Below are 13,130 nucleotides of genomic sequence, written 5' to 3' on the forward strand. Positions count from 1 at the left end.
ACACCATGAGACCACCCAGAGGCCCCTCTAGCAGTAGTTTCCACTATACTTGCTCTGAAAGAAAGCTTCCCTGGATCCCAGTGCCTAGCTAGCTGCTACACCTCAGCTGATTGCTCCACACTTCTGACACCCACTCTCAGCCCCCAGCTCCTAGCCCTAGCCCCAGCTCCCAGCCCCAGCTCCCAGCCCTAGCCCCCAGCTCCTAGCCCTAGCCCCAGCTCCAGATCCCAGCCCTAGCCCCAGCTCCCAGCCCTAGCCCCAGCTCCAGATCCCAGCCCTAGCCCCCAGCTCCTAGCCCTAGCCCCAGCTCCAGATTCCAGCCCTAGCCCCAGCTCCCAGCCCTAGCCCTAGCCCCCAGCTCCAGATCCCAGCCCCAGCTCCCAGCCCTAGCCCCAGCTCCAGCTCCCAGCCCTAGCCCCCAGCTCCTAGCTCCCAGCCCTAGCCCCCAGCTCCTAGCTCCCAGCCTCTGCACCCAGCGGGGAGGAGGAACCAGAGCCTGATCAGCTTCCTTTGCTGTTGCCAGTTCTGGTACCAAGGCCCAGGGATGGTCAGTTGGGCCCTCAGACTGATCCCATGCTCAGGCCAGGCAGAGACCCTGTTTCTGAGCATGGTGAGAGGTGGGCTGGAGAAGTTCTTACGCTTCCTTTTTTGGCAGATGGTTGGTAGGTGTCGGAAGGGCGAGTGAGGGATGCCCGGCCCCACTCTGTGTGTCCTGAGTCGCATTTAGGGGTACAGAAGTGAGATGGGCTGTAACATGCAAACAGGGGAGGGGATCAGGAGCCCTGTGTTCAAGAATGCCAATGAGGAAAGCCTCAGGGGCTGGAGTCAGACACAGGTGTCCAAGCTTTTCCTAAAAAAACGTTTTATTTATTTGAAAGAGATATCTTCTTCCTTCTGGTTTATTCCTCAGATGGCTGCAACAGCTAGTGCTGGGACAAAGCCAGGAGTCAGGAGTTTCTTCTGGGTCTTTCCCGTGGGTGCAGAGGCCCTAGCACTTGGGCCATCTTCCACTGTTTTTCCCAGGCCAATAGCAGGGAGCTGGATGGGAGGTGGAGCAGCCGGGACTTGAAGCTGCAGCCATAGGGGCTGCAGGCATGGCAGATGGTGGCTTGGCCAGCTCCTGACCACTCCTGCTGTACAGCTCAGCTCTAAGCTTGGAACTGCGGACTGAGACAAGGGCGGCACCGAAATGCCCAGTGACATAGATGCGCTTTCTCCCGGGCCTGTGCAGGCAGCAGGCACAGCCACATCTCCAGTTCCTGGTGCCCTGGGCCAGATCGGCTCAGGGACAGGACAGCTTTCAGGGTGTCCTCCAGGCTTGGTCCAGGCAGATGCAGCTGCCAGGCTCAGTGCCCTGTCCACCAAGGGGCAGCCAGATGCCATCCATGGCGGGTGCAGCAGCTCAGTGGCTGAGCCGCCATGATCTGCACTGTCGGTTCCTGGGCTCTCTATGCTGTGGGCATCCCAAGGGCACAAGAGTGTATTTTTATTGGAAATGCAGATTTACAGAGATGCGGAAAGGGAGAAAGATCACTCCCAAAGTGGCCTCAAAGACTGGAGCTGAGCTGATCCAAAGTCAGGAGCCAGGAGCTTCTTCTGGGTCTCCCATGCATGTGCAGGGTCCCAAGGGTTTGGGCTGTCTTCTACTGCTTTCTCAGGCCGTGAGCAGGGAGTGGATGGGAAGTGGAGCAGTTGGGACATGAACTGGCGCCCACTTGGGATGCCAGCGTTTGCAGGTGGCGGATTAGTCTATTGAACCATGGGGCAGGCCTCAGAGCTGCGTCTGAACTGCTGAATCCCTGCTTCCTCCCAGGTGCAAGGGAGTGGTCATGACTGCGAAGTGAGAAGGGGTCAGGCACAAGTCGCCATGTACGGTCCAGTGCCATCTGCCTGCCACCCCACCTCTTGTACCATGTGCCACAGCCACTCAGGGTGGGTCTGCAGTCTAGGGCAGACAGGATATGCAGGTGAACGGGGGAGACAGTCCTTGAGCCAACTGCCTGCCCTGCATTTGCTCCAATGCTGAGAATTGATCCCTCCATGCCAGGACCTCCCATGCTGCACGGTGGGGCTCCATTGTTTAGGTGAGAGGCAATGACCCCCACAGCCGTCCCTTCACAGGACTGATCACAAGTGGTTATGACAGGGACACTGTGATGGCCCTTCAGCTCTGCCCACCTGAGCTCAACCTCCAAGAACTGGCCACAGCCAGGGCCCCAAGGCTCTGCCCCTGAGCAGGCTGCTGGGCTGGGCTGGTGTTGAGACCCACACAGCCTCACTGCTGGTGAGGACCAGGGAAATTTCTCCTGTAACGCTTTGCGCGTGTCTACGGCTCACAGGGCCTTCCCTTGGAGACAGGGACTTGTCACAGGCTGGCAACGTGCTCGCAGCCAGTCGCCTGTCTGGAACATGCCGGTGTGTGAACTTCTCCATCCATCTATTGCTATTGCCCTTCTGGTGCGTCAGTATTGATCCATGGGACTCTTGGGAGGGAGATGATCGCATGAACTCTTTCCCGGCAGAATTCCGTGGTGCAGGTCCAAACCAAGCCAAGACTTAGAGCAGTCTGTTACACTAGTGATGCGGGCACATGTGCAGACAGCCCTGGGGGCTCCCAGTGACCCCTGTGAAGGCTCGAGTGCGCTGGCCTTGATGACCCAACAGGGGTGACAACAGCTGTTGCATTTTGCTTTGTTCTTTGCAGACAAGCAGAGGTGCCTGGAGATGGTGAGGATTGCAGCTCATCTGGCTGCCTGTGGGTCCACACCTTAACCCTGCCAGTGGCCAAGGTCTGTCTGGCCCATAGGGATACATGTGGTGTCAGCTCCCCAGGTTTGCCTCCTGAGGCCATGCCTCAGCCCCCTGGAGGTTGGTCTGCACCCTCAGCTGAGCCAGCAGGAGACTTGGGAGCAGCTGGGTGCCACTGCTGCGTCGTGGGCCACCGTGCACCGTGGTGAAAGGTGACCACCACAGTCCCGATCTTACATCTTGGCTTCATTTCAGGCAGCACCGTCTATGCACTTGCCTTGTCCCAGGATCACACAGTTACATCATCTGCTGAAGGTCATGGAGTGGAAACCTGCCGGGTCCCCAGACACCCAGATCCTCCTACAGGCCAATGTGAAGCACACCACGCCAGGAGCCATGTGCGGATCATGGCCGCAGCTTCTCTAGCTGATGGCAAGGCCCTGATCTATGCCAGGTGTCCCTGAAGAGGGGCCATGCACCTGAGCTGGACAGAGGTCCAGAGCTGCCAGGTGCAGGGGGAATGGAGCCTAGACCATGCAATGGGCAGTAGACATGCAACTGACATCTAAAACTTTGAATTAAAAAAAAAAAAAAAAAAAAAGAAGATTGGCAGGGAGGCCAGTAATTGGGGTATTTGCTCGAGCAAGCACCGGGACTGCAGGCAAGGGCATTCGGCCCACAGCGCTGGTCCTGGGGTGAAGGGTGGCACTGATCTCACCTGTTAAGGGGTTTCCTTAATGTATCAGCCTGCCATCACTTGACCGTGACCTGCACCCTGCTTTCCCTGTTGGACTACAGAACCACGGGCACTCAGGGAAGCCCGCCTGCGTCCCCAGGTCCTGTCCTCAGATTTGTTTCTCCAGCTGACGCCGCCCCAGGACACGGCACTCCCAGCTGTGCTGTGGTCTTGCAAGGCCCAGGAGGGGGCTTCCTGTGGACCCAGGGCTCTCGCTCATCCAGCGGGTGGGCAAGCTGCAATTCCCACTGCAGTCTGCCTCTCTGTGAGCACAGGCCAACAGAGACTCAAGACATTGGAGAAATGGACAAATTCAAGAGTGGATGGCAGCTGCTGGACCCTGCAGCCCGGGGCTGGGGCCAGGCTGCCAAGGCCGCGACAGCGCGCAGGCCTTGCCTTGCTCCATCCTCTGCCATCTGGTGCAGCTCTGCTTGCAGGAACCCACTGGGTCGGTCCTCACCAAGGGGCGTTTCAATGAACGACGCACTCCTAAGATTAAAGTGAGAGGAAGGACTACCCAACACTGACATTTTATTTTCTTAAGTTTATCGTTTTTACAAAACAAAAAGCAGGTATCAAAAACAGCGAGTCTCTAGAATTCCACTGCCATCTGAGCCTAGGTCAGTGGGGAGACTGGCGTGGAATCTGAACACGCAACGCGCACTGACCTCCCCCTTGGCCAGCTATGCTGGACACTCTTTCGAGAGACTACATAACTTTACAAGCACCAGTCAGTTGCTGAGAACCAGTTAGTCTAACAAAGCAAGCAATCTGCTGTTACTGTTGTGTGCCATGTGAAAGAGTGCACTGAGCTGGAGCCCAGGATGGGTACCTGTTTGGACGGCGATGCAGCCTTCTGGGAGCCCAGCTCCCCGAAGAACCTGGGGGATGGTGTGCCAAGCAGCTCCCGTGAGCACTGGCAGGGGACCCAGGACGTCAGAGGACACAGTCCCACCAGGGGAGGCCCACGGCCCCACTGCAGACGTGCAGCCCACAGACCAGGTGTGACTTGGGGGTGGCTGGCAAGGGCAGCTGTGCAAGGACACACACAGCCCAGTTTGCCGTGGCCTGGCAAGTGCTCCCTGAACCACACCGTGCTTACACAGGGGAGGCAGAGCCCAATTTTGCAATGTCAGAGCTGCAAGGCTCTTTTTTTTTTTTTTTTTGTAACGAATCACTTCCTGACTAGCAGTGAATTAGGAAACTGGCCTCCAATTCTGATCAGATCTCTAACTCGTTACAACAAAGCCTAGCCGATGGTGCGTTGCAGGTGGCAGGCACTGCAGGCAGGCAGTCTCACAGACAGACGGACACACATCACTCAACGCGCTGAGATGAAGCAACCATGCGGGAAGCATGGCTCGGGCCGTATCACCCCAGTTCTCATGAAGGAACCTCGATATGCAATCTTGACAGACATGAAAAGAAGCAAGCTAAGTGGAGGAGGGACGCTACCCACAGGGCAGAGATGGCATTTGATGGGTTGGTTTTTGTACCAGCAGCTCCCACTCCCCGGCAGGCAGCCAGTTCCCGCAGGCCTACACAGTCTTCCTCGCGGTCAGGACACGAACGATGGAGCCCACTCCTCCTGCGGCTAGTGCCTGAAAACAGAACCCAACACGATGCTGATGGTGCTACCCAGGGTGGCCGCATGCAGCGGGGCCTCCCTGCACCTCTGCTTGGTAACAACAGGACCTGGGGCCTGTCCTTGCCAACTCACACTGTCGGCCAGGTCACTGCCAGTCTTGCTTCCGAACGCTGTGAAGCACCTCAAGCCTGAGCTCCTCAACCACAGTGGGCGTGCTGACCTCACTGGGACCCCAAAGCACATGGATGGATCCTCCACGTTCAGGAGCAGGCCTCCGCCCAAGGCTCTTAGCTATTTAGTAGGCAGGGACCTTGGAATACTCTGCCCCTAATGCCTGAGCACCCCCGGGCACTGAGGGTACCACTGGGAGGGAGGGACACTCGTGCGGTCTGGGGAGTGACAGACCTGAGCAAGCCTGAGTGGTGTGTACACTCAGCCTGCGGGACACAGGACACGGGTGGGAGAGGGCACTGCACACCCTGGGCCGGAGCACACGGCAGACATGGATCTCAGAGAACCTTCTCATGGCGAGGTGGGAAACATGTGGGGGGTGGCAACCAGGCACACAGGAGCAGGAGGTGTGCCCGAATGGGTGGACTGGCAGCTGGCTGTGACGCTAGAAGACATGAAGACTTACCAACAGCATGGCCCCCAACTGCCCCCACGCTGGGGTCTGCAGAGCCCCGGGCAGCACCACTCCCTGCCGGGCAGGACCTGAGAGGCTCTGAGGGTGGGATCCACACACGAGCCCAGCTCCCCCGACGATGCAGGAGGGGACGTAGTTGCCCTGCTGACCTCCGGCCAACGTGTGTGTCTCCCTGCACACTTCTCGGCCTTTTCAAATAAACTGAGTTTGGGGAACTACGTGACTGCTGGGGAATACACTTTCTACCTGCAGCCACTTCTGCTACACGGCTGGCTTGTATGTGTGGAAAAGACCGACCAACTTTCAACCCAAAGCTCAGACTCTCACAAAGATATTTTTCTGTGGATGAATGGTGCTGCCAGCATCTGCTGATACTAAAAAATACATGTAAACGGAAAAAGAACTCAATAATTCTTGATTTTTCCCTGATTCCTTTTTTCAACACTAAACTGTGAAACAGGGAACTTAACGAGCTCCTAGATGAAGCAATGGAAATAACAACCTTGACGCCCCTATAACGTAAGTACAGACCTCGGTAACAGGGCTCCCACTGAGCAAGCTGGCCACGAGCGTCGTGCGCACCGGAGCCTGGGACCCCACGGCCCCCGCCGGGCCCTGCGGGGCTGGGGGCTCATGCGTGTGCTCCTGCAGAGTCCTGTCTTCTTGGGGTGCCCACAGGCTGCGGCTGGGACCCTCTGGTCATGGCGCAGCACTGCGCAGACCGCGCCTGCCGAGCGCCCGGCCTGTGCCCGCGGCACCAGGGCCCACCCTGCGTACCTTCTCGTGCCACTGCAGCAGCAGGGCGCTGCTGTTGTCGGAGGGGCTCTCGAAGCCGCGGTAAATGTACTTCATGAGGAGATCCACGCCGCTCTTGTCCAGGGACTGCACGGCCTTCTCGATGTCGCTGGCCTTGAAGGAGATGAGCACCTTGAGCACGATGCTGCCTGCCCGGTCCTGGGGACAGAGGCCACCCTGAGGCCACTCTGCAGGGCACACCGTGGGGTGTCTCTGCAAAGCACTTCAGACAGACGGGTAGGGGGTGCCAGGGCTGGAGGGCCACCGACCCTCCCTGGGAAGCGAGAGGGCAGCAGCAGGGCAGTCACGGGGCAACACGACAGTGAGTCAAACCACACTCGGTATCTTGTTTCTCAATGTAAAAGGCCCAGGAGAACATGGACGCTGACCGGTAACTCCTCCCGAACCATCTTCAGAAGTGGTTTTTCTTAAACACATCGTCATTTTGAAATTTTTTTTTAAAGATTTATTTTTATTATTTTTTTTATTGGAAAGGCGGATATACAGAGAGGAGAGACAAAGAGGAAGATCTTCCATCCGATGATTCACTCCCCAAGTGAGCGCAATGGCCGATACTATGCCGATCCAAAGCCAGGAGCCTCTTCCAGGTCTCCCACGTGGGTGCAGGGTCCCAAGGCTTTGGGCCGTCCTCGACTGCTTTCCTGGGCCACAGGCAGGGAGCTGGAAGGGAAGCTGGGCTGCCGGGATAGAACCAGCACCCATATGGGATCCCGGGGGTGCAAGGTGAGGACCTTAACCACTGCGCCACCGCGCCGAGCCCCTCATTTTGAAATGTTAAGGAAACTTGTCTAGAGCCACTCGAGACGCAGGGGCGTTCCTTAGGGCACCCCATTCAGTCTTATCCGTGCCACCATATGAAGGAGACGCCTAGTCACTGTCCTCTTGACTGTCCACCCGCCGAGTTGCCCTGTGGGTGGCCTCCACCTTTCACAACCTTCCGCTGAAGGGCTGTGCAATCTCCCACTAAGAGAAATGTCTGCCTCCTGCCCACAAGGCAGGACAGCAAGCACCCCACCCAAAGCACAAAGTGGACAGCGCCATCTCAGCAACGTCCCCACGGTGCTGAAACCAAGGCAATGTGCCCTCTTGGTGGTGGAGTGTAGCCACCTGCTATCATCAAATACTGCTGACCGGAGGGACCTCCCGGGCTCAGAGGGCTACTGGCTGCAGGAGCCTTCCAGGCTTGGAGGGTGTGCCGAAGGCCAGCATCACCGGGGCCTCCTGAGCTTGGATGGGACACTGATAACCGCTGGCCACCAGCCACAGGATCCTCCCGAGCACAGACCGGGTGCCGATGACTGCCGGCCACTGGGCCCGTCCTTTAACAATCAGCATCCTGGGCCTGGCGGCATGGCCTAGCAGCTAAGGTCCTTAGCTTGAAAGCGCCAGGATCCCATATGGGCTCCGGTTCTAATCCCAGAAGCTCACACTTTCCATCCAGCTCCCTGCTTGTGGCCTGGGAAAGCAGTCCAGGACGGCCCAAAGCCTTGGGACCCTGCACCCATGTGGGAGACCCAGAAGAAATTCCTGGATCCTGGCTTCAGATCGGCATAGCATCGGCCATTGTGCTCACTTGGGGAGTGAATCATCGGACGGAAGATCTTCCTCTCTGTATATCTGACTTTCCAATAAATAAATAAATCTTTAAAAAAAAACAAAAAAACAATCAGCATCCCACGTGTGAGAGCTGAGCGGGATGTGGGACAGACCTGACTAGTCTGCTGCACACACTGGCAAACTGGGGTAGAGGGCAGGCCTGGTGGGGGTTATTGTGGGTGACTCTGACTAGGCTGCAGCTCCCACTGGTTTATGTGAGGGCCGAGTATGTGCTGGGCAGAACCAGACTGGACTGCAACACCCATTGGTTCATGTGGAAGACAGGGCTGGAAACAGAACCAACCCAGTAATTGCAACAACAAGCTGATTGGGGCAATGGACTGTGCCGGGCCCTGTACTTGCTAGTACACACAAGAATCTGGTCTGGGAACACCTCAGATAAAGTCTCTTTGGAGACCTCCCCAATCAAACTGCCGGACTCAGATCCCTAACCATGAAAAGACAAAGGTCAGAACAAGTCAGTCAACTACCTCAGCCATATGTTGGCAGTGAAAAACTGGGCAAATGGAGACTCTAAGATGGACTATGTCAACCAGTGGACTCTTCAGCGACCTCATCGTGCTTGGAGTGGCGAGACTGGCAGCAATTCATAACCATTTAACTACCAAAACCACTTGAGCAAGACCCTCTGAGCATGCCCCCATCCGGGACCTGGGTGGGAGACTGGGTGGGACTTCTCTCTTCATATCCCCCTTGACCTCAGATACATGAAGGAAACAATGTGAAACTAATAGTCTTACCCATTTTCCTGTAGCCCTTGAAACTTTTTACCCTAATTAACTATGTAAAGATTGTCAAAAACATAACTTTAAAAAAAAGGATAAAGAAAAAAAACCCAATCAGCGTCCCTGCGCGGCAGCTGCGTCCAGGGTGGCGCCACAGGGAAGGCCTGGGCAGCTGCACCAGTACCCAAGGTACGAGGTGGTGATTCACCTCGTAGTGTGTTTAAAGGAACTGGCTTTCCAAAATCTCAGAGCCGTGAAAGAGGAGAAAAGCCCCACTCGCCCCACGTGACCAGGACGAGGTGTGCACACTGCCACAAGCATGACAAAAGCCAGTAAGTCTCATTTTTGCAGAAACAGTCACATGAAAACTGTAACAAACGGTAACACCAAAAAGTAGTACTATGAGTACTGAGTGGTTTTTATGTTGAATCTTTACATAAAATTAAAAGAAAAAGCAAAATCCGACATTCAGATCAGTTTTGAAGGTGACAGAGAAATCCCACCTGCTGTTACTCCCAGAATGCCCGGCCTTGGGCTGGGACAGCCGCGCATGGCAGCCTCCCGGGGCCCAGCAGGCGCGTGGGCCTGAGGCTGGCATGTCGATCTGAGCTGTGGCCACCCCAGGCAGCACCAACAGCCATTCAGGGGTCTTTCTCAAGTTTTATTCCAGAAGCCTTCGCCTAAACCCAGCCAGAATAGTCTCCCCGAGACACACAGGAAAGATCTCTCTACCTCTGGACTCAGCGTGTGGCCAGCACCGCAGCGCTTCCCCCATCAACCCCGCCGGGAGCTGAATCACTTCCTGACACACACCCAGCCTAGGGTGGGGCGGGGTGGGGCGCTGAGGTGCAGGTCAGGCCGTGTGAGGGCTAGTGAGGTGTGCAGTGGGGTCAGGCCGTGAGGGGGGTCCCGGGCTATAACGTGTGGTGCGGGGCAGGCAGTGGCCAGCAGGGTGGGGTGGTGAGGTGCGGTGCAGGGCAGCGGGGTGCGACTCACCTTCACAGCCTGACTCTTGGTGTTGATGGGGGGGTTCTTGAGCGCGGCCTGCAGGGCGGCTGTCATGTTCCCTGTGCGGCAAGTTAAGGAACAGTGAGGGCAGCTGTGGGGCCTGGCACTGGGTCAGCACAGGACACTGAGGACCAGGCTGCCCAAAGGTGGCCCACTGAAACAAACTGAGCCTCCTCCACGCGGTTCACTGTAGCCGCTCTGCCCAGAGGGCAGCCCACTTGTGTGGCATTTTTGCTCCCCTGGTGCTTCAGTGTGGGAAGCCACACCCAGCGCATGAGGCCTGAGCTGCAGCCCCAGGCAAGGAAGCCAATCAGAGCCGGCAGCACCAGTCATGCCCCTAAAGGGATGAGGGGCCGCCCACGACCTGTCTGTGCAGCCCCAGGCGCAGCGCAGCTTCCCTAAGAGCTGTGGGAGGCCTGAACCTGTCACCAGCTCAGCCTCCCACGGTGAGCCCGTGTGAAGGTTGCAGACCTGCGTGAACCACCCAGCCTGGAGGCGGCATGCTGAGAAGGGAGCGCACAGAGGGGTCGCCCGGGGTGGGGTCCCAGGGTGTGGGGGGCGCAGAGGGGTTGCCCGGGGCGGGGTCCCAGAGTGGGGGGCGCACAGGGGCAGGCCAGTGCTCCAAGAGCAGCTGCAGCTTCACCAGCCCGTCTACCCGCCCACACCCACGACCCAGCCCCGCCGGTGCAAATGCCAACTCAGTTATGAATATTCAAATATGCGAAAAGGAAACAGGAACACCACTCCGTGGTGCTGCCTTCCCCGAGTCGCCCCTTGGTCCCCGGTCTCCACCGCTTTCTTGGGATTCACAGCTCTTCCCTGGGGGGTCACTTCCGCTGTCCCCAGCCCAGCCCAACCCCGAGGCCTCGGCCCTCTGCCCTTCCCCGGGGTCACTCCCGCTGCCCCCAGCCCTCCCCGGGGACCTCTGCCCTTCCCCGGGGTCTCTTCCGCTGCCCCCAGCCCTCCCCGGGGCCCCCTGCCCTTCCCCGGGGTCACTCCCGCTGCCCCTTGCCCTTCCCCGGGGTCCCTCCCGCTGCCCCCAGCCCTCCCCGGTGACCCCTGCCCTTCCCCGGGGTCACTCCCGCTGCCCCCAGCCCAGCCGACGCGCGCCCAGGATCGGGGAGCCCGGGGCCAGCCGCCCCCAAGGATATTGCCGCAGGCACGAGTCCACCTCGCCCTCGTCGGGCCCCGCCTGGCCGTCGCCGCCGTCCTCCTCATCCACGAACTTGTTCTCGTCGTACTCATCCACGTCCACCTTGCGGAAGCGCGCCGACGACACCGTGTTCTTCGCCATCCCCGCGGCCTCCGCGCGCCCCCCGCGCCCACTCGCTTCCCGCTTCCGCTCCGGGGCGTGGCCGGCCTGCGCCGCTCTGCGCACGCGTGAGGCCGCCGCCCGCCCCCAGCGCGCAGGCGCGGCTCTGCGCGGGCAGGGGCGGGCCGCGCGTCACGTGACCCGGCGTTCCCTTGGAAACGCGGGAGGTTGCAGGAGCGGGCTGAGGGCCCCGGGATGCGCGCGCCGCGGCCGCTGGACGCCGCCCGGCCGCTGGACGCCGCCCGGCCGCTGGACGCCGCCCGGCCGCTGGACGCCGCCCGGCCGCTGGACGCCGCCCGGCCCGCGGGGGCCCCGGGCTGAGGAGGAAAAAGCGCCATCGCTGGCCGAGCGCGCCGGGAGGCAGCCGCGCGAGTCGCCCGTGCCCCCCTCGGTATCTGTCGGCGGCGTGAACTTGGCGACGTTTGGCCGTGCGGCCGGGCGCGGAGCTTGGGCGAGTCAATCAATGTTCGGGGGCAGGAACGCTGCACGAGGGCGGGGCTTCGGGCTGGCACCATGTGTGTGCCACTCGAGTGGCGGGGTGGAAAGGCCAGGGCGAGCGGCAGCCTGCCAGGTGTGGCCCTGTCCACGTGTGGTCCTCCCCATGGTGGCCCATCCCTGTGTGGCCCGGTCTGTGGCTGTCCTCCATGTACAGTCCTCCCCATGTGTGGCCCTGACTGGGTGCAGCCTATCCCGTATGTGAGGCAATTCTGCCCGTGTGGAATTCCACATTATAGCTGTCCTGCAGCGATGGACTTGGTGCACGGAGCCGATAATAACACACTTGGACTACTGACTGATGATCAATAGCCGAAATTTATTAGGGGATCAGACTTTATACACTGAGGGTCGTATAGGATTAGGGTGGAGGTATTGAGCTCATCAACAAACCCATCAACTGTTCCTATGCTTTTGTTTGGAAGTCCTTTTGTCTTGTATGTTCCACCAAGTGTTCTCACCCACATGCTGTCCACTCAACTGTTCTTATACCAATGAATCCCATCAGGTATACAAAAGGTAGTCATTCGGTTGTTCTCATGCAAATATTATCCAGTCAGTCACACAAAAGGCGCCCATTCAGTTGTTTATCACACAGATATTGTCCAATCAACTGCAATCCTGTGCGCGCTGACCTTCTAGGGTACAATGTCCTCCCTACACCCCACGTACCGCCCTGTCCGTGTGCCCCTGTCCATGTGCGGCCCTGTCCGTGTGCCCCTGTCCGTGTGCCGCCCTGTCCGGGTGCCGCCCTGTCCGTGTGCCCCTGTCCGGGTGCTGCCCTGTCCGGGTGCCGCCCTGTCCGTGTGCCGCCCTGTCCGGGTACGGCCCTGTCCGTGTGCCCCTGTCCGTGTACGGCCCTGTCCGGGTGCGGCCCTGTCCGTGTGCCGTCCTGTCCGTGTGCCCCTGTCCGTGTGCCGCCCTGTCCGGGTGCCGCCCTGTCCGTGTGCCCCTGTCCGTGTGCCCCTGTCCGGGTGCCGCCCTGTCTGTGTGCCCCTGTCCGTGTGCCCCTGTCCGTGTGCCGCCCTGTCCGGGTGCCCCTGTCCGGGTGCCGCCCTGTCCAGGTGCCGCCCTGTCCGTGTGCCGCCCTGTCCGGGTACGGCCCTGTCCGTGTGCCCCTGTCCGGGTGCCGCCCTGTCCGGGTGCCGCCCTGTCCGTGTGCCCCTGTCCGTGTGCCGCCCTGTCCGTGTGCGGCCCTGTCCGTGTGCCGCCCTGTCCGGGTACGGCCCTGTCCGTGTGCCGCCCTGTCTGTGTGCCCCTGTCCGTGTGCCGCCCTGTCTGGGTACCCCTGTCCGTGTCCCGCCCTGTCCGGGTACGGCCCTGTCCGTGTGCCCCTGTCCGTGTGCTGCCCTGTCCGGATACGGCCCTGTCCGTGTGCCCCTGTCCGTGTGCCCCTGTCCGTGTGCCGCCCTGTCCGGGTGCCGCCCTGTCCGTGTGCC

The 13,130-nt window shown here is 59.5% G+C and overlaps 1 protein-coding gene across 2 annotated transcripts; it reads right to left on the minus strand.

Annotated features, from left to right (window-relative positions):
• Positions 1–4,013: 4,013 nt before the first annotated feature.
• ARPC5 (actin related protein 2/3 complex subunit 5) lies at positions 4,014–11,235 on the minus strand. Of its 2 annotated transcripts, none has more exons than XM_040985359.1 (4): positions 11,036–11,235; positions 9,873–9,954; positions 6,496–6,672; positions 4,014–5,085 (listed from the first exon to the last, which is right to left on the minus strand). In XM_040985359.1, exons 1-4 carry the CDS (start codon positions 11,176–11,178, stop codon positions 5,023–5,025), a joined length of 465 nt encoding a protein of 154 aa, XP_040841293.1. In that variant the 5' UTR covers positions 11,179–11,235; the 3' UTR covers positions 4,014–5,022. The 2 variants fall into 2 exon arrangements, with proteins under 2 accessions (XP_040841293.1, XP_040841292.1); XM_040985358.1 differs by having other exon boundaries at positions 9,873–9,945; positions 11,036–11,232.
• Positions 11,236–13,130: the final 1,895 nt, after the last annotated feature.

Source organism: Ochotona curzoniae, unplaced genomic scaffold (assembly GCF_017591425.1).
Source record: "Ochotona curzoniae isolate NIBS_2020 unplaced genomic scaffold, NIBS_Ocur_1.0 contig_430, whole genome shotgun sequence".
In the NCBI taxonomy this organism is placed as follows: Eukaryota; Metazoa; Chordata; class Mammalia; order Lagomorpha; family Ochotonidae; genus Ochotona; species Ochotona curzoniae.